Raw genomic sequence first — 25016 nt, 5'->3', positions numbered from 1 at the left:
TTTGTTGCTGACATGTTTCTTAGCCTTTTGGTTAACAAAGCATTGCATGAAATACTCCTAATCTCTGTAATGCAAGCTGGGAAAAAGAATCATTCTGTATATTTGTCCCCCCACATAGGACATAAATGAAAGTTGCATACCACAGATCTAACACAGCTGTTTGAATGGGCCTTTATTGATGGGTATGTCAATAGATCTCAATGGGGTTCTGTCTGCCTGAGTTGTTTCCCCGAAATGCTTTGGCTGAGGACCATACCCCGCATGAATTCCACCCTTCTGAACATGATGGAGAGTCCCCTCCCCATGTTCTTTCCACACGTGTGGAAAGAATCAATATACCTTAGGTGAGGTCACCGGAGAGGGTCCTTGGGGTGGCTGCTCCCATGTGAAATCCCCTTCCGTGGGAGGAAAGGATGGCTTCTTCTCTGCTCTCCTTTCGCCAATAGGCAAAGAGATTTTTATTCAGACATTTAATGAGGACTTGGTTGTGGAGACTCCCTTTTTATGGGGGATGTGTGCTATGTTTTGAGCTTTATTATGTTTTTAAATGATTTTACACTTTTAAAACATTTTAATATAACTTGTTTAACGTTTTATTATCAGGCGTTGGGTTTGGGGTTGTCTTTTTCTTTTATTTAGTCTTTATCTTGTTTTACCTTTGATGCATAAGCCACCTCAGGTCCCAAGCGGGAAGAAAGGTTTCCCTCCGGTTGGTCTCCATGTGTGTTGCCTGCGCATGAAGTTCCCACTGGGCTAATCTCCTGTGTTGTCTTTATGTTCCAGCCTCAGCGAAAGCTTTTTTATGGTGAAAGGGGCTGCATTATTCCTCCAGCAAGGAAACAGCCCCCAGGGACCACGGACTCTTCCTCACCCTCACAAACATGCAGGTAAACTTGGTCTATGTGAAGCAACCCTCTCTTGCGGATTGGTTGTCTATGTAACAACCCGAAGAGAAGGAGTGCTGCAGTATGTTTCTTAGGCAATGACTGTTTGCCTTTATTTTAAGACAATGATGAGTGATCGCATTCTTCCTCCATGGGAGCTGTGGAGAGTCCTGGGTCATGCTGAGGGGAAAAAACACGCTGTCAGGCGGGGGTACAGCATGGCACTGTAGGGTTGGCAGCTGAGCTTCAGATTTCTTCAGCTGTCAGCAGTTTTGCAGTTCCAGCCACCATCCCACAGAGAGAGTTTTATCTTGCTGAGTTGGCAGCCTCAGCTTGTTAAACTGGGGCTGGTTTATGGGTACATGTGGCCATTTGTCCTCCTTGTGAGCATTAGAAGATCCCTTTGGACAGTCAGCACAAATTGGACTGGCATGACATGAAATATTAGCCTTGAATACAGATGTCGGGTGCAAAGGAATGCAGATCCAGAGTCTATGCTGAATGGCTCACTTGGGAATATTTAGGACACTTGTAAAAAAAACCAACAGATAAGACATGGCCAATCAGATACAGTACTGACCTGGGGCCAAGCTAACTCCTCAGAGAGATAATTCAGTGGAAGACCTTGGCGAGCTTCTATCTGCCATGGTAGTCAACCTTAGGATAGGCAGACCAGCAGTCTGAACTGACTCTTGGTCCTGCCATCATCCATACTCTTAGAGACCAGTAGTTTTGCTGAAGTTAAAGCGAGTGAAGACCAGCATAGTTTTGTATACACTTTTTCCTGAACTGTGTGGGCTTCTCTGCAATATCAAGAACTTGGAAAAATTACTCTTTTTGAACTGCAGCCCCAAGAATTTGTTGCCATGCTAGCTGAGGATTCTGATAATTGTAGTAAAGAAAGGTAACTTTTCTGAGCTCTGGGAATATTTCCCATTTTAAAGAACCTCTCTCTCTCTCTCTCTCTCTATATATATATATATATATATTGATGCTTTCTTGTGAATCCACAGGTGACTTGCCCCAGCACCTTCAGGTGATGATCAACCTTCTTCGCTGTGAGGACAGAATCAAGCTGGTAAGAGGATTGGATTGCTTCCTTGGTGTGGTGCTTGCACTGCAGTGTCTTGACAGGCTTGGGCTTTCTTTACAATAAAGACAACTTTTGAAAAAAAGAGTTGCATTTGAGAAAGTATGGGGCATCCCTGACAGCAAAAGCAACAATGGAAACAGAGGGGCCCAAGGCAGAATCTTGCTCAAATGAATGCTGTGGGTCCCACTGAAATAAAAGAAGGGTGTCACTGAGATGAATTGCAATTTGACCATTGTTTTCTTTCTCCTCTGGAGGCCCATTCAGGTTGCTTACACTTTGCTAGCACAAAACATTTTGGGCTACTTCAGGATGGGGAACCAGAGAGTTGGGTCCCATTCTGTTTCTTTGGGGTTGTTCAGATGGCCACCCCTCACTTCTCTGTGATACTATTATTTGGTGGTTTTCTACCTGTTCTTTGATTCTTCCACTTTTCATTCTGAGAGCTTGCCATGCCTCTCCTAAAGTTTGGACCAGGAGTGGGCAACTCTGGGAGGCTAGGGGGCTGCTTTAGCCTCAGAGGGGACCGTGGAGGTATGCAGCCCACACTGTACCCCCACCCCCAAAAATATCTTAGAATCGGACCAGAGCAGAACGTGGGCCATCAAACCCCGAAGGCTGTAAAGGGAGTGTACGCTGAGAACTGACTTGCTATTTTTTAGGCTGTGCGTTTAGAAAGTGCTTGGACAGACCGCGTCCGGTACATGGTGGTGGTTTATAGCAGCGGCCGCCAGGATACAGAGGAGAACATTCTTCTGGGCGTGGACTTCTGTAGTAAGGAGAGGTAAGCAAGTGCTGTAGACATGGAAAGGGTTTTAAACCAGGTGCCATCAGCTTGCCATATTCTTGAAAGACCAAAGATCTTGCAAAGCAGATGCAGCAAACGCTGCTCATCTGTATGTAGTGCACAGTTGGGGGAATTGTCTTTTTGACTACAGGTCCCAAAATCCCCAGCCAGCAAGGCTATGCTGGCTAGAGAATTATGGAAACTTGTAGTCTTAAAAGCTGTTTCCCATCTGCTGTGTATGTTTCTTTTTCCCCTTTGTGCCCCTGAGGTAAAATGCTTCATGATGGAATACTATACTTGTCATCTTACTTGACAGATCAATCTTTTTCGGTGGTCTCGGGTGATCAGACCTCGTCTTCTGTCCCCTTATCTGTTGGAGTTCCTCAGGGCTCTGTTTTGGGTCCCCTTCTGTTCTCTTTATACACACTCTCCCTTGGCAAACTTATCAGTTCTTTTGGTTTCTCCTACCATCTGTACGCCGATGATACCCAATTGTACCTTTCCACCCCTAATCTTTCGCCAGAGCTAGAGCAGCAAGTGTCATCCTGTTTAACAGCTGTCTCCCACTGGATGCACCATTGGCGTCTGAAGCTCAATATGTCCAAGACCGAGCTTCTTGTTTTCCCTCCTAAGCCCACCCTTCACTACTCCTTTTCTATTTCTGTTAATAACGTCTCTATCCAGCCGGTCCAGGAAGCCCGCAGTCTCAGTTTCATCTTTGACTCCTCTTTGTCATTCATCCCCCAGATCCAGACTACAGCCAAAGTCTGTAGATTTTTTCTCTATAATATCGCCAAAATCCGTCCATATCTCTCAGCTTCTACCGCAAAGACACTGGTCCATGCCCTAGTGGTCTCACGACTAGACTACTGTAACCTCCTCTTGGCAAGGCTTCCCCTCTCTCATCTCCACCCATTAATTTCTGTTCAGCATTCAGCTGCATGCATTATTTCACTCACTCGCCGATATGATCATGTCTCCCCTCTGTTGTCCTCCCTTCACTGGCTCCCTTTTCCTTTCCGCATCAGGTACAAACTTTTGCTACTCACTTTTAAAGCCCTGCATGGGCTGGCCCCTCTTTATTTAACCAATCTTCTCTCTCCCTACATCCCTACTCGCACTCTCTGCTCTGGTAGCCAAAGTCTCCTCTCTCAACCCAGGATTTTCTCTGCCCGTCCCGGATCCGCCCCTTCTCTCTTGCTGCCCCTCATTCCTGGAACCTTCTTCCTCTGCATGCACGGCTCATCACTTCCCTAACCAGCTTTAAGGCTGAGCTGAAAACCATATTGTTTAGGGAAGCGTTCTCAGGGAATTTGTGATTGTCATCTGGCTGTCTGATAATATTTGATGTGATGTGATTTGTTTTATATTTGATGTTTTTAATTTGCTTTTTCTTCTCTATATGGTAATTTTATCTATTCCTCTTTTTAATTGTTATTATCTTAGAATGTACGCCTTGGGCAGGCTTTTATATACTCTTTAATTTTACCGATTTTGTACAGCGCTGTGTATAATTACAGCGCTTTAGAAATAAAGTTTAATAATAATAATAATAATAATAATAATAATAATAATAATAATAGCTAAGGGGAGTTAAACATTATATATAATATATATTAAAAGCTGTTGAAATTATGTTGAGTGGGCAGAAGAAGTTTGGTTTTAGTCCCTGGTCAGCCACCTGGTCCTCTGAGGTGCTGTTGGGGCAGTCATTCTTCATTGCACTGTGCTGTTGGGAATCACCAAAGGATGGGATCTGGTGGTCATAGAGGCCATCTGATAACCTTGGAGAGAGGTAGCATAACAATGAAAGAAATCTTTTATCAACCAGCCTCTTGAGATCTTTTGAAGGCTACAATAGCAGATATTGTCATTTCTCTTTCTTGGTAGCAAAAGCTGTACCATAGGGATGGTTCTGCGTCTGTGGAGCGACACAAAGATCCATCTAGATGGCGACGGGTAAGAACCAGAAACATTTTGAGAGCTAACAGAAGGACAGGCATGTTGGTGGGAGCTAGTCTGCTCGGAAGAGCTGCTTCCTGAATTTTTAAGTGTGTGTGTTTTTGTGTGTATTTGCTACTGTTTTGTTGTTGTCCTGTGCTGTCAGGTTAGTTTTGCCTTATGGTGACACTCTGAATGGAAGGCCTCCAAGAACCCTGGTCACAAACAGCCCAGCTCAGGTCTTGCCATGTCAGGGCAGCAGCTGTGGCTTCCTCAGTGGAGTCCATCATTTTTGCTCCTTCCACTTATTAATGGAAATACAACTCTGCTGCATTTTTGATGTCATTTTATTATTAAACACTCTCAGTGCTTTGGCTGTGAATCAGTTTGTACATTGAAGCAATGCTCTGTAGAAGTACCTTGGAAGACTTAACCCAACCATATAGCAGATTTCCTTTTCTGTCTTTGCTAGTGGATTTAGCATCAGCACTGCTGGGAAGATGCATATCTTCAAGCCCGTTTCAGTACAAGCAATGTGGTGAGTGATTGTTCTTTTGTCTCTAGTAGCTGACGCTCTTCTCATTTGCTCCTTTTCTGTCCTCAGAGTGGTCACAGTTAGCATACAGTTTTCCTTCCCTCAAATGGAATGCCTTACTCATTGAATAGCCACCATTGCTGGAAGGGGGGTGGTTCTAGGTGGCCAGGAAGATGAATTATTACCTGGCTTGGCTCAGAACTGCTCTGTGCTCCTTAAATAAAGCATCAGGAGAAACAAGATGATTGAAATGAAGAAATAGGAACATTCTCTCCTTGTCATAGGGGTTGCCAGGCTGCAAACCCACCCTGGCACTTCAGGCTTCTAGAATCTGGCTTGGAAACTGAATTTCTTTCTTGTGGGAGTCATCACAGTCTCTGGTGTCATGCTGAACCAGAGCATGGAGTTCAAATGGAATATGATTTAGGAAGGTTAATCATGTGAAAAACAGAAGCTGACAGGAAGATTTTTGCCCCTGATATATACTGCAAAAGCCATATGTGTAGAACATCAAGAAATGGAGTCCATCCACAAATCTGGAGGGCCACTGTTGCTTCTCATAATGCATATCCCAGGGTCTACCAAGGCTTATTAGGAACATAAGCAACAGGTTTGTACCAAATCTCTATAGCCCAGATCTGTCTGTTTTGACTAGCAGTGTTTCTCGAGGATTTCATGCCAATAAGAGTCTTTCCCAGCCCACCTTGAGATGCCAAGGATCTAAATTTGACCTTCTCCATGCCACTGAGTGTTCAGGAGCTTCTCTTTTTTCCTTCTGTGCAGTGTTTGTGAGATTCCCAGTACTTCCCGGCTTGGTTCACACTAACTGCATAATTGCCAGAGGTGATATTACACCAGCTTTCTGATTTCAGGAGCTAAGCAAAGTCAGGCCTGGTTTGTCCTTGGGTAGGAGAGCACTCGGAGGGAATCCCAGGTAGGGGTAGGAAAAGGTCCTGCCTGAAAATCTGGGGAGCAACGGCTGCCAGTTAGAGTTGACACTACAGGGTTGGATGGAGCAAGGGCCTGGCTGAGTTTAAGGGTAGCTCTCTATGTTTCTGTGAGGAGGAGCCATAATGACTTGACAGCAATTTTGAGAGTAGCTGGAGCTGCTATCCCACACTGGCTACCTCTGGTCAAGATGTTTTGCCTGAGACTGGCTGGAATGGGGACACCTTCAAACTCAGCCCTTGCTCTCTGGTCAGGGACTTCCTCTGGAGGTCTCAGGGTCTTTTTCCTCAGTTGTGTACTTCTCCTAACACTTCCAATCCAGCCCAACACAGATACCACTGCACTTGCTTTCATCACAAAAAGGCAAGCTATAAGGAGGCCTTGGGGGAGCATCAGCTGCTCTTGTAACCTTAAGGGCTGGTGCAGGTAGCAGCCCTCTGGCCACTAGACTGTGCTGTTGCTTAACACTCACTCCTTTTAGAACAGAAGCATGCTCACAGCTTGAAATGTAAAAGTGTGAAAGCAATCATTGGCGGGGCTTCGTCGGTGGGTGGGTGGTTTTTTCATTGCATTTTTCTTTCAGTTCGTGGTTGGTTTTCCATTTTGCAGCCCAGTCGTTCAATTTGGCCTTTATGCTGGCAGTCTTCCTCTTGAAAGGCTATCCTTTTCTTTGTCCTTGGACTTATCCATAGTTAAAAATCAGGCAACCTTAGAATGCTGCCGGTTTCCAGGTGGCAAGTGTAAATAAAACATGGCCAAGAACCTTTTTGTTTGGTGAATGAAATGTCATTTGGTGAATGAACTGACAATGAAAATATAAAAGACTGGGCAACTCCTGAATAGGGTGAGACCTGGTGTGTGTTGCATTACACACACCAGTGCACACCAAGGCAGGACCTAGCGGTGTCGGGGGTCACATTACATGGCATTCTCCTGGCTGGCATTCATGTGCAGATTCTTTAGCAGGCCCATTCCCTCTCCCTGCTTTTGGGCTAACGTTCGTGCTCTGTGGGTCTTCCCCCTCTTGCAGGTCTGCCCTGCAGATCCTCCATAAGGCTTGTGAGGTGGCTCGACGGTACAATTACTTCCCCGGTGGGATGGCCCTTGTCTGGGCCACGTACTACGAGAGCTGCATCGCCTCGGAGCAGAGCTGCATCAATGAGTGGAATGCCATGCAGGATCTGGAATCCACGCGGCCCGACTCGCCAGCTTTATATGTGGACAAGTGGGTTTGCCAGGTTTCTGGTCCGATGTCCGATTTTCAGACCATAGACGTCTCAGAAAGAGAGCGGGGTTTGCGTTCTGCAGTTATGCATGGGCTGTGGCAGAAATCTACATGTGACTCCTCATTGAACATTCTGGAAATGTTGACACAAACAAGGAAGTAGGACTTGGGCAGGACAAGCGGAAAACATTCCCATTTAGCCTTTCAAAGATGCCCCAACCCACTTGACTGATTTTTTTTATTTTTATTTTTTTTAAATTTTATTTATTACAAATAAAGTACACATACATAACATGTAACATATAACATAAACCAATAACATTCATCTCTATCGTCCCCTTCCCTCCCCCCTCCCCCTCCCCTAAACTTAAAATACCTTCCATACTCCTTCTCTTCATACATTCCCTAGACTAGACAACACAAAACTGACTTCCTTGGTCTGAACCCTTGCCGTTTATTTTATTGACTCTAGTTGTCTATCTTTTTGTTAGTAGTAACTGATTTTGTTTTGACTTCACCTATAACACTTTTGACTTTCCTGATCTTAGTCCATTCTCCTTGTTTATATTACTTTCTTAAACGTTTCATTTTCTTTTAAGCTGACTTACCTATGTAAGTACAGTGGAACCTTATTATACGCAGGGGATCCGTTCCGGATCCCTCCGCGTATAAAAAATCCGCCTATGCTCGAGCCCCATTGTTTCCAATGGGGCTCGTGCACGGCGGCGCGCGAGGTGCAACGGGTGCGCGCGCCCATTCAACTGAATGGGACGCGCTGCCCCTTCCACCCTGCGCGCGCCGGCGGCTTTGAGCGCCTGTGCTCAAAGCCGCCTATAAAAAGGCAGCGTATGAGGAGGCTCCACTGTACCTTGTTAGATTTTATCTTGTATGTTAGGCCATTTTCCCCTTATGTAACTATACAGTTTTTCCCAGACCTTTCTATCCTGCTTCCTTTTTTTCTTTAGCTTCTGCATTTATGGCTAAGTTATCTCTTAATCCTTCCGAGATTATATCTATTTCCATCATTTCTAACAATTTGAGAATCCATTCTTCCAACATAATGTCTTTCCTTTTTTTCCAGTATTTTGTGTACGTTAATCTGGCAGCTGTTAACATGTAGAAAATTATTTTGCCGAATCTTCTTTCTATCTCATCCTCCAACATATTTAATAATAAAATTTCGGGTTTGTGCTTTAACTCTATATCCAATATTTCTTTGATTCCTTTAACTATCATTTTCCAAAAATTTTCTGCATATACACAATTCCACCATAAATGATAAAACATACCTTTCTCCCTTTGACATTTCCAACAAAGGATTTGACCATTACCATTTTCCGGAGATAAATGCCATCTATACATAATTTTAACAAAATTTTCCTTTATATCCTGACTTACAGTATATTTCATTCTTTGTCCCCACAATATTTCCCATTGTCTTAATTCCAATGATTTTTTACAGTCTTTCGCCCATTTGATCATGTTTTCTTCAACTATATATATATATATATATATATATATATATAGAAAACATTGCCTTTTAGGTCCGAGTTCTGTTTTCCAGAAGGAAACATTGAAGACATTGAGATTTTTGAGCAGGGTTGTGCAGGTTTGGGCTAGCCTTTTCCTTATTATTTTTTAGTTACACTGATATCCTACTAGTCCACCAGTGAGCTTAAGAAGAAATCCATGTCTCAGTTCATTACCATTTCTGGTCTTGGTTTTATCTCCTCAGCTGTTGTTCTTTTAATTGGGAATGAATGTAAGGAAACTTCTATCTTTCCCCTTTTTTGTTCAGGCCAACCGAGAGGGAGCTGGCTGAACGGCTGATCAAGGCCAAACTCCGGAGTATTATGATGAGCAAAGATCTGGAGAACATCACCTCAAAAGAAGTAAGCAGGACCTCTTTTGGCTGTGTTGGGACCATCTCTTCCCTTCCTGCCTGCTTAGCAAGATGGAAACACATACAGCTGGTTAGACTATCTAACACAGGGCTGTTGGTCTGACTGATGTATCTTCCACAGAGACAAAGTTGTGTTAAGACTGGACCCTTACTCCTGAGGGCTGATTTTTCAGAGGTCAACAGCTGTGCTGCCATATTCCAGTCCTCTTCATTTGGATGTGTGTAGGGTGCTTAGTTTTTACATGGATCTTATTATTACTACTACTACTACTGAGAGAGAGTGAGTGACTGACCATGATCAGATGAAGGGATTCGTAGCTGAGTAGAAATGTGACCCTTGACCTCCTGAGAAAAAGAGATTCTACCTCAACATTAAAAAGGCAGTCTTCACAGTAAGAGCTGTTTGACAGTGGAATCCAGACTGCCTAGAAAAGCTGATGCCTTTGGAGGTTTTGAGTGGTTGGATGGACATCTGTCCGGAGTGCTTTCACTGCATATTCCTGCATGGCAGGGGGTTGGACCAGGTAGCCCTTGAGGTTCCTTCTGATTCTATGAGTCCTGGTCTGAGACTAAGCCCTCTACTCCCCGGCTTGCTGTTTCAGCTCCTCAAAATTCCCTTCCTTGGGTGTCCACCTGTCACAAAGGCAGAGCCACCAAGCAGTGATCCTTCCCCACTGGTCTAGCATAGGTCTTTGAATCCAGTTCTTGTTCAGATGCAGTTCTCCCTCCATCCTTACTTTGCAACTCTTTCTTTGCAGATCCGGAATGAGCTGGAGAAGCACATGAGCTGCAACTTGAAAGAGTTCAAAGAATTCATTGACAATGAGATGTTGCTTATCCTGGGCCAGATGGACAAACCTTCCCTGATTTTCAACCATCTGTATCTGGTAAGTGGCTATGGTCACAGGCTCAGCTTCAGAAAGCCTTTGCATCAAGCATCTCTTGCATGCTCCTCTTGCTGTGGATTGTGACTCAGATGTGATTCTTGCAGGGTTCTGAGTGGAATGCCTCCAACCTGGAGGAGCTCCGGGGCTCTGGGTGAGTACTATGTCTTCCACCAGCTGAAGTAACTGGCCAAGTTGACAGCAAGTAATTGGTAAAGTTTTCTGAAAATAAAGAGTTTGGGGAAATCCCCACCATCTTGGCACTTGGGAAGAATGTGTCAGCTCTGAATCAAGCCAGCAGCTACAATTTTTGTGCTGGCTCTGCAACATTTGAAGCTGGTGTTTAGGAATGTAGCCTGTTTTTCCATCTTTGATTTTTGGCTGCCAGTTAGCAGGCCTGGGTGCGAATACCAGGGCTTGGCCAAGGGAATCATCCCTGTAGGGCTGACTCTATGGTTTAGTATCCTTCTTTGACTGACAGTTGGTTCTGATCAAATCATTTCCAGGTTCCAATCACAGCCAAGTTAAAACAGGGAGCAAGAAAGGAATCTGGACAAGGTCTACATCAAGGAGGAGGGCAGGAATGTCAGGTTGATGTTTCATGAGGGAGGAGGGATTTCAGCAGGTACAGTGTCACTTTAAGCATGCCAATGGGGAGAGAAATGGCACCCACTGAAGTTCCTTGTCCTGCACCATTATGTAAAGCCCTTGGAGCCTTGTTCCATATTGGATCTGGCAGCCTGGTGGTGTGGATCGAAACATAAATGTGGAATGTGTTGTGGTGAAGATTTTGGCTTTCTGGGCAACAGTGTGTACATCTTTGTTCCATCTCATAATTAGCAAAACCTGTATAAATAGTGCAAGTGTGTAAAAATGGAGGAGCAAATGGTGCAAAATAAGGGCAAATGTTTACCTCAGCAAGTTACAGAACTGAGGTCATCTTAGTGCGGAATTTCTGTTGTTTTTCAGCACAGAATAAACACCTTTGAGTGGGCAATTGTTGAGTCAGGAAAGGTCTTTTTTGACCTAGAAGTCACTTCTCGTTTTAATAAAAAAAGACCTCTCCTGGGCCTAAAATTACCCAGGCAGACCTAAAATGTGGCGAAAATGTCCCTAGAGGGCATTTGGTGGCAAACAATGTTTGACTCTAGGGAGCGCACAAAATGGCCCAGGGAGGCTGCATGAACCCCTTTGGCTGCACTTTGCTGCTTTTTCTTTCCTCCATGCCATACCAGACTTGAAACCATGCATCATATATCTGTTTTTGTCCTTGCAGTGTTGACTACATCTTGAACGTCACCAGGGAGATTGATAATTTTTTCCCTGGCATGTTTGCCTACCACAACATCAGAGTTTACGATGAAGAGACAACGGACCTCCTTGCCCACTGGAATGAGGCCTACCATTTTATAAACAAAGCCAAGTAAGCCAGTACCAAAAAGCCATGTTTGAGTGTTATTTGCAGCCATGATGAGGAATCGTTCCCCTTTGTAGGCAGAGAGGAAGCCTTCTCATGGTCCACGTAGCCCAGTCCTCTGCTGCCAGCAGTGGGACAGTCAGATATACCTGGGAAGGCTTCAAGAATGGCAGGAGAACAACAGTCACCCTCTGGCTGTTACCACTTCCCTTTCTCTCGAAGTGAGAGAAATCCTGCTGCTGAATATGGAGGGTTGATTATTCATAATTTGGACTGCTATTATTATTTATAGTGCCTTTGGTACTTTAGAGTGTTCCAGCTGCTTTATTAGATTATCTCAATAATCCTCACAGCAGTCTTTTGAGGTAGGCCAACATCGTCCCCATATTGCTCCCATATTGCTGATGGGAGGGCTGAGATCCGTTCAAGGTCAGTCCTTCATTTACTGTGGCACATTAACTCTCAGTGCCAGAGAGGGCTGCCCATTGCTCTGTCCACTAACTCCTTAATGTCCCTTTTTGCGGATGGGGAACTGGTTGGGCAATGACAGGTCTGCTCCCTGCCCTGCCTGCAAATGCAAAATAGATGAATTGGTAGGTGGATAAGAAGAGATGGAACCCAGCATTGATTACTCAATGGAGCTGCTTCTGTTCTGTGTGGTGCTCCTAGGCAGGGGAAGTAGCTTTCCTTTTTCCCAAGACATCAAAGTTGGCTAGGAATCCTAGTTCCCAAGTGCCTTTTTGAAAAGTGTCCCAGGTCTGTGCTCATTTGTAGCACTGTAGAAAAAAGCATGGTGTCTCCTTCTGCTCACCTCTTCCTTATCTTTCTTGGCCCACCAGGAGAAATCGCTCCAAGTGCCTGGTTCACTGTAAAATGGGAGTAAGCCGCTCTGCGTCAACAGTCATTGCCTATGCCATGAAGGAATTTGGCTGGTCCTTGGAGAAGGCCTACAATTACGTGAAGCAGAAGCGCAGCATTGCACGGCCGAATGCTGGCTTCATGAGGCAGCTCCTGGAATACCAAGGCATTTTGGATGCCAGGTATGGTAGTGCTTGTGTGGTGAGGGCAAAGATAGATGGAGAGATGAGGAAGGGCCAGCCTCGCACTGCCCTATGCCATCTCCCTTGGATTGGGTTGTGCCTCAAGCAGGGTGGGCCACATTCAGAAAGGGTCACTGGCACAGACCTTTGGTACAACATCCCTTGAAAATACAGGAAAAGCTTCACCAGCTATTGCTCGGTTTCCAAGCTCAGTTCAAGGTTTGGGGCTGACAAGCAAGGGGGGATCTGGTTTTTAAGCTAGTCCTGGGCTTCTGCTCTTCTGACCCGCCTCTCAGGGCCTTCTGCCATCTCTATGCCAAGCCTTCATCAGCCAACTCGGGCCTGTTATTTCAGGCACAACTGGCGACAATTGTGGTGTCTGATGGCTACCCGCACCCTGAGTGTGTTTGGTTACTGGGGAGGCTTCCTTCTGAATCAGTGTTGAGCAAAACAGTCAGCTCAGCACATTTCCTTGTTAAGAAACTGATATTTTCCTGCACATGTGATGTTTTTACAGTATTGTAAATCTTGGGAAAGTTATTTGCCTATATGTTATGCTACTATTTGTTGTTTTCTTGCTTTATTCACTTAGCTGATTTCTGTCTATTTATCTATTTATTCAATCAATCTCTATTTGGCCTCACTTCCCCAAACAGGATTCAAGGGTGCATACTGTAAACTAGTACAGGGCTCCCCCGGGTTACGAATTTAATTCGTTCCGCGGCGCCATTCGTAACCCGAAAAGCATTCGCAAGCCGAAGCCCCATAGGCGCTAATAGCGAAAGCCGCGATTTGGTGCGAAAAAGCGCCGAAAAGCACCAAAAAATTTTTCGTAACCCGAAATAACCTTCGTAACCCGGAACAATTATTTTTAATGGATTTTTTTCGTAACCCGGAAATTTCGTAACGCGGCGCATTCGTATCCCGGGGTACCAGTGTACAAATACAGCTAATATATGAAAATGACTAAAAGCATAAAAATGTAAGCATATACCAGTAAACAAATAAACCCTTGCATAACAAGCAAAGTTAGTTGCCAAAGGTTGTCTTTGAGGCAACCAAGAAACAGGGAGGAGAGCCTGAGATCCTGGAAGCAGCCACCAAGAGGACCCACTTCTGTTCTATTTAATGTCCTTGGGGAATTACTGAATGCTCTTAGCCCTTGTTCTAGTGACCTTAGTGGGTGTCTATTCTCTAAGCATTTGGATCAGGACTTGGAAGTCACCCTCAAGAGCTTGAGAGCTGCAATAATGTGTTCTTTCTCTCTCTCTCTGCCTCATTGCTGCTTAGCAAACAGCGTCATAACAAGCTGTGGAAGCAACAGTCAGAGGACAACCTACCCCAGCATTTGGATGGCTCTGATGGGCCAGATGATTTTCTACTGGACAGTTTTGATGTTGAGCTGGACCCTACCTGTGTGGAGCCGCCAGCCAGCCAGGAGACTGTGGACTTCCAGTACTGCTTCAGGCGCCTGTCGGACTCTTTGCCTGGCAACAGGGAATCGTTTTTCCGGGTGGAGGACCTGGAGAGAGATGTGCTTCTGGAGGAGGCCGAGTCATCTTTGGCAGCAGACTTGCCATTCTTGGAGTTCTCCGACAAGTCTGAAGTGGAAAATCTGAAGAGCAAGGAGAAAGCTGAAAGCACTGACCTTGGTGAGGAGAAGAATCCCAAAAGGAAATCTGAGATCGGGTTTCTGAAGGATGGTGCTAGGCCTGGGCTGGCATTGCGAGAGGAAGGTGGCACCAGTGAGGAGAAGCCCATGGAGAGGTGGAAACGGCGCTCTTCTGTGCAGGAGGAGGAGAGCAGGTTGAACTGCGAGAACCTGAACAACAACAATAGCAAGAGGAGCTGCCCTGAGGACTTTGAGGTGTGTGAGACAGAGGTGTGGAGCTAAACTGAGTACCTGTGTGTGTGTGTTACATGTTGTCTGCCTGAGCAGTCTTAGACTTCAGAGCATATGCTGAGTTTATTTCAGCAGAGATTGTCTGCAGCAGGTGGACATAGTGGGCCTCTGAGGCTGCATGCTGATCCCATCCTTGCTGTTTTGTGGTCTTTGACACTCCAGAATTACACAGTGGCTCCCCATTTCCTTGGGTCAGGGACTGAGTTAAACCAGTTCAGCTGAATGAGTCCAGCAAATCCCACAGGCAGGCTTTATAGCTCTTCTGCCTTAGCCTTTGCAGGCAGCCTGGTTCCACTAATTTCCCGGGGTGCAGACATTGGGGAAAGTCCTGCATCTCTTAAGAGGAAGGGAAGGCTGTTTGAATCTGCTGTTGATGGAACATGACAGGAACAAGATCACAAAAATGATGAACAAAACTGGAAGAGCTGTTGGTGTGGCTGTGGCCATGGAGTAGTTAAAGGCCTCTCTCAGTGGACATTTGGGGGAGAAGCCCATGGCTGGGCACTGTTTTGCTTTCCCAAGCCCTGAAACCAGGTGTGACAGAGGACCAATAGCTGAGGCACATTCCCCTAAAGTGGACAAAGCTGCTCTTTCTGTGACCACAGCTTTCTGGGGCTTTGTCTGGTGGGAAGCAGGAAATCCGGACACAGGAAGCTGGATGCTTTGAGTCTGGTTTTCTCCACCACCAAGAGCCAACTGCTTTGAAAAACTACACCTCTGAGAGGCCCCTCAAAACATGCCCTGTTGGGAAAGGAGCAGGTGTCACTCAGTTTATGGAGGACTTGTAGCACTTTAAGTACTTTTGGGACATTGATGGTACTGTACTTTGGTTTTTACAGAGAAGGCAAACCTGAGAAGTGGTGGGTCCCCCATAGGTGGTGCTATCTTCATGTTTTTCCACCTTGGCTGAACAGGACTGGATGCATTAAACCAAACTTACAAATGAACAACCCCCTTACAAATTATAGGGTAGGAGTGTGCTCTTTTTTAAAAGAAAAGAGCTTTTATCACTGTTCCCTGTTTCCAGACCTCTTTTAAAAGTGAGGATTTACACCAGAGGTGGGGAAAGTGCAGCCTTAATGTCTGGTAATGAACAGACAAACTGTCTCTAAATATGGAAGCTCTAAATAGTTAATGTGTCTGAATAATGTGAATGACTGGGTATAATTTTTTTTAAGTTTTTAATACAATTTTTCCCCAGTGCTGCTGGCAAGTTCTGTCTTTCTGGTGTGAGGGAGGCTGGTGTGGGGAGAAAGGGAGATTTCCTCTTCTGAGGTGATTCAACATTTTAAAAAGTTTCCTTCCGCCCCATTGATTGATCTGCTGAAGCTCAGGCTGGCTAAGATCCCTTGGTTTGGCTGGTTCACCTACTAGCAGCCATTGATAACCCTAAGCTTTGCTTCTGTTTTATGCTTGGCTTCTCAATCCTTTGTTCTGTCCCTTTTCAGCATGACGCCATCTTCGGGATCCTCAGCAAAGTGAAGCCTTCCTACAAGTCCTGTGCTGACTGCATGTATTCTTCTGCTGGCCCCTCCACCGAAGTCTTTGGAGAGCCATGTGAGAACCTATGTTCTGTTCCTGCGTGCCACAGCCCTACTGTCTGCACGCAGCCCCCCTTCCTCTCACATGGGACACCTCCCTTTTTGGAGCAGGCATTCTGTGAGTATCCTCTGAAGGAGATCCGTGGAGCAAAATCCAACAGTTTGCCTTTGGTGTTGGCGGGAGGCGATGTGCAGGATGTGGAGGCCAATAAACCTCTATCTGGCTGGCCCTGTGATGCTTCTGAAAAACCCAGAGAGGTATCCAAAACCCCAGTTGGTACCTTGCTTGGCGCTAGGCATCCTCTCTGCGAAAGAAGCCCCATCCCTCATGAGGGCTCCTTACTAAGGAAAGATGCTCGGCAGACAAAGGACCTAAAGTATTTGCTCTTCAGCAAAGATCTAGAGAAGCCGACTACCAACAGTTACTTGATGCAGCATCAAGAGTCCCTCCTTCAGCTCCAGAAGGCTGGCTTGGTTCGGAAGCACACAAAGGAGCTAGAACGCCTCAAGAGCCTGCCGTCAGAAACTGGGGGCCAGGCCAAGGAGGGTCCCGGTGCCCCGACGGACATGACCATTCCAGAAGAGCCCCAAGAACTGGTGGCCCACCCTGGCGAGTTGCCTCTTCTTGAACCATTACCCTCCGTTCCTCAAGATGCTGAGAATGACCCTGAAAAGCTACACAAGACTCCCCTGGTTGTTGGAACGTCCCAGAAAACCTCCACTCCTGTCCTGGGCAAGATGGAGCACATGAGCAGTTTCACCAAAGACTTCCTGAAGACCATCTCCTACACACCCTCATCTTCAAGGAGCTCCAATCTGACACGAAGTTCCAGCAGTGACAGCATCCACAGTGTCCGGGGCAAGCCCGGCCTGGTGAAGCAACGGACCCAGGAGATCGAAACCAGGCTGCGGCTCGCCGGCTTGACTGTCTCCTCACCTTTGAAACGCTCGAATTCTCTCGCCAAATTGGGAAGCCTCAACCTCTCCTCTGAGGACCTGACAAGCGATGGGGAGCCGTCTGCCTTGACTGACTTGAGAGAGACCAAATCGAGCGAGGTGTCAGGGGGCTGCAACTTCTGCCTCTCTTCGAAGAACACAGAAGAGGGCCCCAAGCCCTGGCTGAAATCTACCCTGGGGAAATTAAAGAGCATGCCCTGGCCTGGGAAGAGCTGACCTCTGGGCACAGTTATTTTAACAAAAGTATTATTTTTATTTTTGTCTGTCCGAAATGCAATTTTAGCATCTGAAAAAAAGCGAGAGGCAGACATTTCTCTCCTTTCTTTCCACGAGGTGCTGCAAATAGTGGAGCCAAAAGAGCAAAGAGCCCAAGAATAAAGGCTTCCAGGATGGAAGGCGATTGCTTATGTGACAGGGCCCCTTGACTCCTCTAAGGCAGGACAGTGGCAACCTCTCTCCCGCTATGCCAAAAAATCCTCCTTGTTTTTCTTTACAATGCAAGCTGAGCACAATTCTTAGTTCCAAGATGCCCTTAAGCAAAGAGCTGAAGAGGGCAATGTAAAAATGCTACCTCTGTTCTTCATACATTTACATATAAATGTGCAGACATGGTTTGGAATTTTAAAAAATCTAGTCCTAAAATTCATGCTTTAGAAAAGGCAGTTGTTCAATCATGCTTGGTAATACTATCTGTAAAGATCTCAGTGACCAAGAGTTCACTTCTGTACATCCGGCAGAGCTTGGAGAAGTTTTTGAACTACAACTCCCAAAATTGTCCAGCCATGGCAGCTGGAGGATTCCTGGAATTGTAGCCTCCAAAATAGCTTGTCCAATTGCTGGCACTGAGAGATGTCTTTTTTTTCTGGGCTGGCTTTACAGAGGCTTTACTCATCTGGCTGAATAAGGGATGGGTTACTCTGAGTTGTCCTATAGCCCTTTGCCTCAGGGTCTTGGAGAGAGGGAGTTATTATTTGTTAGGAGATTCTGCCAATCCAGTTTGTACTTCTTGTCAATTAATGACTGGGGGTGAGCTGTTACTAAAAAAATGTGGAACTGGTTGACGTTTTGTGTTCCTTAAAAATTTACATAAAGCATGGATGTCACAGTTTGCTGACCACACACTGAATAAGGGGGTGACTGTGGTTTTTAAAGGATTTTTAAAAAACTGTTTACAAGCATTTGACATTGGGGGAAGTTGATGCATTGGTTTTTTTTTAAGTTTTAAGATTTGTGTTTTTTAAAAATAGTCTGTGTACTTTCCAACTCACAGTGGAAAGAAGCAAGTTCTGGATTGCCTCAGGAACAGCTTGTGGTCTCTGCCAAACTCCAAAGCTGTTGGAGAAGTGAAGCTCTGTGTAGCCTCATCCACATGGGTTGGGCCCTTCCTTTTCTCTCTTTTGATTGTTTAGGTGCCATGGGAGAGCACAGCAGGGGAAGAGCAAGGAGTAAGGCTTGTGCTTTTTTACTCTTTTTTTCCTGGAGAGAAATTTCTTGAGAAATATGTCAGAAGTTACTTGAAAGATTCCAGTTTTCCAATCCAAGTCTGTTGCCTGTCCTTCTGATAGAACCCGTGCTTGGATCCCACACCTTGCAGAAGCACTCAGGGTTACAGGACAGACAAGAGAGTTGCTAGTCTGACGTAGTGCCAGAGGGCCCCAACCCCAGTGGAGGAGAAGATCTAACCATAAGGCTTCCTACCAGTAAGTAAAGGAGAGCCATGGTTGAGGCTGTCTTGGGTAGCCACTGAGGGGTCAGGATGGGAGTCCCAATGCCACTGCTGGGGTGCCTGTGGCAATGACAAATACTCCAGCAAGCCAATGGCCCTCCTCTCCCTTTTGAAGTCAGCAGCGGTTGCATCAGCAGTGTTGCCAAATCCAGTGGTTGAAGGCCAGTGTCCCTTCTTCCATTGCCTGTTACAAATGTCTCTTAGTCGCTTGGAAGCATCTCAGAAAGCAGTTCTGCTTGTGGGAGAGAGTGGGGTGGTAGAACTGGAGTGGGAAACTTGTGGTTCTTAGGCTGTAGTAGGACTGTACTTCCCATCAGGCCCAGCCAGAGGTGAAAGAGCATGAGAACTGCAGTCCAAACACATGCTGCCACCTCTTAGAGACTATTCTTATGTTGACAAAATCCTCAGAGTCCACCATTTGGGTGGATGCTTGGCCTCCAAAAAGATGCCCATATTGTGAGAAATAGGATTATTTTGCATTCCTTGCCAAGAAATTCTAAATTGGGTTAAGTAACCTTTCTCAGTTGTATGTTGCACATGCCAGGGTGGGTGGGATGTCTCTTTACAGCAGTCTTCCCAATCTGCCATCCCTGGATGTGTAGAACTATAATCCTCATTGTCCCCAGCAAGTACTATACATTTAGAAGGTGCCAGAGGCTGCTTTATGGTACAAGAACTGAAATCTTCCTGGGGCGACCCCCTCCCTTCCCTCTGGCTTTTTTAAAGTGGAGAACAGGTGGTGTGCCTCGACTTCATGTCGACTATGTACTGTAGCTAATCCTTGCAAGATCCCAGACACCTCCAGTGAGGAGCACTCCAGTCTTTAGTGTTCATGTTTTGTTTGCCCCTTGCTTGAGAACATCAGTGTGCCTGCTTGTATATTTCAGGACCATACTTGATAGGTGCACCTATGGAATTTGCCATTTTTTCTTTTGGCCATGCTCAGAGTGCAGCATGGCAGCTAGTAGCAAAGGGAGGTCCTCTTTTTCTCAGCCTGCACATGCATGTAACTGGGGTGAACATGCTGTTAACTTGCCATCGATATTCCCAGCTCAGTCAGCTGATGGAGCAGCCATTCCTCTTACAATCCACCCTGCTTGACATACTCTTTGATCATCCAGTTCCCTTCTTTCTTTTGTATGTGCTATATTTTAGAGATGCTTCTCTGTCCTGACAGTGTGCACTGGGAAGCCATAATTTCAACGTCATGCTTCCTGGAGGGTGGGGGACTCCCAAACCACGGCCGTATTTGTTCACCAGGAAATCAAACTCTGCCAAGTCCAGGCCTTGGGAAATCTTGGCAAAATACACGTTAAAATCAACAATTCAGGAGGCCTGCCTAGAGTTGTGTTTTCTCCTCCTTCTGTTATCCAGCTTGCTAAAGCAAGAAAGAAAATGTTTTAAAAGGCTCTTCTTTGAAGGTCAGGCATGTTTGAAGGGTAAGGATGGAACAAGTAAACTTGTAAATCCTGAGGTTCAGGCAGATGTGTCTAATGAGGGACTGCTCCTGCTGCTCTCTGTCGCCTCATGGCCGTTCGCAGGGATTTAATATTGAAGAATTGGATGGGCCAAATTCTTTCCTCTTTTCTTTCTTGTTTTGGAAGACTGCTGTATTTTTGATCTCTGTTCAACTGAAGGTTCAACCCTATCTCAGGCCTACATGATCCTTTCAAGGAAGAAGACAATGTTTTCAAGCCAGTGGGAAATATATCATAATCTTTAGCATACCATTGCAGAGGGTTTTTCCCCCAATCCATAAGTAGCAAACCTTTGCTAGTATGCCTGGATTGAGGCATAAAATGAGAGCTGGTTTATTTTCCTCTATACATTGGTGGTATTTTTTTCCTTTTCCTTTTTGATAATAATAATTGAGTGCCTTGCAAATAGTTTACAAATACTGTGTATTTATGTGAAGCTCTTCCTTTGTTTTAGTACCCTAGGTGTGTGATGCCAGTACAGCTGTCTACAATATTTCTGGTGTGCATGTGTGTGCTTGTTTATCCTTTCCTTGGGGAGTAGCTCACCAGGGTCCCTTTGGCTATTTGCAAAGGTTTCAACAATGTTTTGAGGGTTGTTGCTGTTTTTGAAAGCTCTTGTCCAGGCTCTCTTTCCACGCCTTTAAACTATGCAGTGATCAAGCCATACTCAGCCAGAACATCTTTGTCTTCCCCCACCTGGTGGATTTGGAGACCAAATTCAGTGCCAAGGTATGTCCCGGCTTCAAACCTACAATGCCCCAAAGGGCACCTTTAATTCCAGCCTATGCTCTTTCTGGATGTTATTTATTTTTTTAAAAAATGAAGTTCCATTTTGAGTTCTTCTTTCTTGCCATCTTTCCCACCCAGGCTTGAGGTGTGTTTGCATTGTTAGGATGCTGAGTCTTTCAATTCTGAAGCCTGTGGGCGTCCCTCTTTTTAAGAACCGTCTAGACATTGATAAACAAGAGTTGGCAAACACCCTCCAGAAACCTTCCTCAATGTGGCACCTTCTGAGTGTGTTGGTTTATATCACGCTCATCCTGTGCTAGCTGGGGATGACGGGTGTTGTAGTCTGACACATCTGGGAGCCCTCATGTTGGAGGAAGATGCCCTCTCCTTTGCTCTGTATGTGCCCATAACTTCTTGAGGCTGGAGGTGATGGGTGGGTGGGTGCCCAAGAGACAGGTGCCCCCCCCCATAAATAGAAGCAATGTGCGAAGCCTCTTGACCTCTGCACTGGCCTTTTCTGTGTGTGAAAGAATGAACTCCAATGGGCAGTGGTCCACTGCATTACTGATGTTCCTGGTACATCATTGTTTTCTCATTGTTTTTTTAAAATTTAAATACACAATGTGTACATATGTCTAGCTTTATATCTCTGTTGTACTGTACCTTCACAGTAGGGGATGCATAATGCACTTTTTTTTTACTTTTTGTTGGTAAAAGCGTACTGTATTATATACTTGTGAGGAAACAATTAAAAAAACTTTATTTACAAGGAGCTCCTCTCAGTCTCTGGAGTGAATGGTGTGGTTTGGTGAAAGATACCCACGTTTTGCCAAAGTATCCATCACAAGCAAGTAGTGGTGTGGGCAGGGGATCCATCCAAGTTGTAAGCCAGCATGGCTCATGTGACTTGCTTGTGGCCTGTTGACAGCTAGAATGGTGATGGACCCAATTCTGTCCATGTTCATGGGAGAAAAACAAAGCTAGTGAGGGAGTCAGCATGGGAACCACGCCTGGCTTGTTATGGCCAACATCTTGTTAGTGACAGTTGCAGGGCTAAGTCCAACTTAGGCCTGTTTTTGGTGACTGCAGAGCCTGGTATTCTCTTTCAGCCTCTGCAACAACAGAAGTCACCTCCCCAAAGTCATTGTTTAGCTGCAGCAGCTAAGAGCATGGCAGGTTGAAGAAGTGTTTGGCTGTGTCCCCATGACTAGGTGCAGACTGATGGCATCATCTACTGAGACCTCTGGGGGACCTAGGCATACCTCAATACATCTGGGGACATGGACAGATGCTTCACCTCCTCTAGTCATGGAATAGTGTAGGCAGTGGGCTACAGTGACTAAAAGGTAGACTGGGTGGTAGATTAAAAGAAGAGATGTAGTGTGTTCTGCCTGAAGAAAGTTTAGGATATGCTGTGCATTACATAGACTTGGTCTACATTTCAAGAACTTCAAGAGCTGAGGGCTTGTGGGACATGTTGTCCAAAAAAGTAACATTTCCAAGACTTGCTTCTATCGTCCTGCTCTCCAAAGTGGCTAGGAAGTTCACATGGAGGGGCAGGGGAGGCAATCGCTCCCGTGTTTGTATCTGGTCATCTGAGGTATACAGTCTCTACCTGGAGTTTCTCTTTAGCTCAGGAGTGGGATACATATGGCCTTCCCGGAGTTGTTGTACTGCAACTCCCATGATCCCTCAGCATGGGTATAGAGCTATGAGAGCTGCAGTCCCAAACCATCTGTGGAGCCACATTTCCCCCACCACATTTAGATACAGTAGCTAATAGCCCTTGACAGCTTTGTCTTCTATACGTTTATCCAGGCCTCTCTGAAAGCTATTTAAAATAGTGTCCATCGCTACTAGTTATGTCAGCAAATTTCATAATTTTAATTATGTGTTGTGTGATGACGAGTTTTATTCTAGCCTTCAATTTACCTAGTCAATGCTCAGACCAGCTTTTAAATAAATAAAAATGTACAGCATTAGTGCTAAAGATGACAGCTTTGTCTTGTAAGTAAACTTCTACTCAGTTTCTCAGGCAGCTATTTGGACACACACAGTATTGAAAAATCATTTCAGAGAAACTATCTATGCCACTCTTCAGTAAAAATTCCCAAGAAGGCAGCCAACAAAAGATGACATATATATATAATATATAGGCAAAAGACCTCTCCATTGATGCCGCCTTGTCATGGAGGAGAGGCTTGTGCACCCTAATGTGAGCTATGCTGGCGGTGGTATAATAGCCACCGGCAGGGCCTCTCATGCCAGACAGGTCACAACCGAAGGGTCTGACCAAGAGCGCCAAAGGGCAGGATGGGCTCTCTAGCCTTATGGTCACCATCCTAGGTGAAGGAAAACTCTAATCCCAAATCCGGGCAGATGGTGTTCGTCTAACCCTGTAAGGTCAACCATCTCAGAGAAGGAAACTCTAATCAAACCTACGACCCGAGGACCTCGCTGCTATTGTCCATGCTTGTCAAGGCCTCAGCAGTCGAACCTCTGGTTTAAAGGGTGAGGTCAGTTCTGTGCACACTGCACTCCACCAGAAAAATCCATTGCACAGGCTCGAAGGATACATCCAATCTCCCGGCCCAAAGAAGAGATACAAGGACTCCCTGAAACAACATCTCAGGCTTGGCCAAATTGATCACCAACAATGGTCTGCCCTGGCCTCGCATCGAGAGGCATGGAGACGCACTATCCACGATGCTGCAGCTTTTTTCGAAAGCTCACACCAAATGAGTCTCGAAGAGAAATGACAACACAGAAAGAACCGCAACCTGGAAACATCACCCAAGGAGATTTTCCGCTGTGCTTTCTGGAACCGGACCTGTTTGTCCCGGATTGGCCTTTTTAGTCACCAATGCGCTTGTACAAAGCGCGGGATGAGTCCTTCCTGAATCTTCGTTCGCAAAGCAAAGCCAGAGAGAGGCAAAAGAGCAGAAGCAGCCATTGAACAAAGCCATAAACTTTCAGAACAAATAAGACCATACTCAGAGTGGCTTACATCACATACTGACGTGGAAAAGGGTGCTGGAGGAAACAAGCTCTAGCAATGGTGCAATTAGAAGTGGGGAAAACAAAACACAAAAGCAGTAGACTATAATTTTTTACAACAAATAACATAAGGAACCTGTCCTTTGATTTTGCAGTGAAGTGCAAACATGCATTTTAGGTAACACTATTGTGTTCACTTGCTGCTGCTGCTGCAGGAACCAAAGGTGGGGATCTCAGGAGCTGAAAGCCATTCCCTTTGTCTAATCCCTTCAAGGGCAATTTGATCACAATTCATTGCCCCATAAGTGGAGCCAACTTGTGACTAAAGGGGGCCCACCTCTGACATGAACCAGTGCTCAGTACCAAAGCAACCTGCAATGGACTTGCTCAAGGCTTCTGGGTTGGCCCCATCTCTTTTGTTCATGTGTGTTGGGCTTCACCTTATGTTTCCTCCATAAGTGGGCCACCACCCTTGAAAAGATTGCCCAGCCAGAATAAAATGGCAGGCATGCCCTGCTTCTTGACTGTAAACCATTGCATTAAACAATCCTAACTTGTTAAAAAAAAAAGAATCCAGGATGAGTCAGCTTGATTCTCTTTATTCTATTTCAGGGGCAGTTGACTCTTCCCTGGGCCCTGTAAAATTTTGCCTTTAAAGGCGACTGGTTTGCGCTTGCCTCCTGTGTCTGGGAGGAGTCTTTTGGACTGCCCGGAATTGTTCGTGGGCTGGAGAGAAAGAAGCCGCCTGTGTTTATCTTAGCGGAGACATGGAGGCCAAAGCCAAGGACTGTCTTATGTTTCAGCCCAGTTTCGAGCTTATTAAAGGACTGTAATTGGGGATAAGAGGTGCTTTTAAATACCTTTCAGAAATGAGGTGGCTTGTGGGCCGGAGTGGAGCAACATAGGGGTAAATGAAGGCACTGCCTCCCAAATAGGAATTCTGCCCCAAACTGAAATTTTCCTGCAGTCCCTACAGTTCTAGCTTTGAAAGTGAGCATTCAGAAATACAATCTAGGCCTCCAAAGAAAAGG

At 45.6% G+C, this 25016-nt stretch overlaps 1 protein-coding gene across 3 annotated transcripts in view; it reads left to right on the top strand.

Moving 5' to 3' along the window:
• The window catches only part of SSH1 (slingshot protein phosphatase 1), a 37904-nt gene extending 16144 nt beyond the window's left edge, over positions 1–21760 (top strand). For 2 of the 3 annotated variants that reach the window (XM_042441957.1, XM_042441958.1), the window contains 13 exons: positions 784–887; positions 1898–1962; positions 2637–2758; positions 4652–4720; positions 5175–5240; positions 7216–7410; positions 9209–9302; positions 10072–10200; positions 10305–10351; positions 11474–11620; positions 12454–12654; positions 13945–14521; positions 16006–21760. In XM_042441957.1, coding sequence (XP_042297891.1) covers positions 784–887; positions 1898–1962; positions 2637–2758; positions 4652–4720; positions 5175–5240; positions 7216–7410; positions 9209–9302; positions 10072–10200; positions 10305–10351; positions 11474–11620; positions 12454–12654; positions 13945–14521; positions 16006–17271 — 3082 coding nt within the window. In that variant the 3' untranslated portion in view covers positions 17272–21760. The remainder of the gene's footprint in view (positions 1–783; positions 888–1897; positions 1963–2636; positions 2759–4651; positions 4721–5174; positions 5241–7215; positions 7411–9208; positions 9303–10071; positions 10201–10304; positions 10352–11473; positions 11621–12453; positions 12655–13944; positions 14522–16005) is intronic. The other variant, XM_042441959.1, reaches the window with a different exon arrangement.
• The last annotated feature ends 3256 nt before the right edge of the window (positions 21761–25016 follow it).

Source organism: Sceloporus undulatus, chromosome 10, assembly GCF_019175285.1.
Source record: "Sceloporus undulatus isolate JIND9_A2432 ecotype Alabama chromosome 10, SceUnd_v1.1, whole genome shotgun sequence".
Classification (NCBI taxonomy): Eukaryota; Metazoa; Chordata; class Lepidosauria; order Squamata; family Phrynosomatidae; genus Sceloporus; species Sceloporus undulatus.
This window is presented reverse-complemented; position numbering and strand designations above follow the sequence as displayed.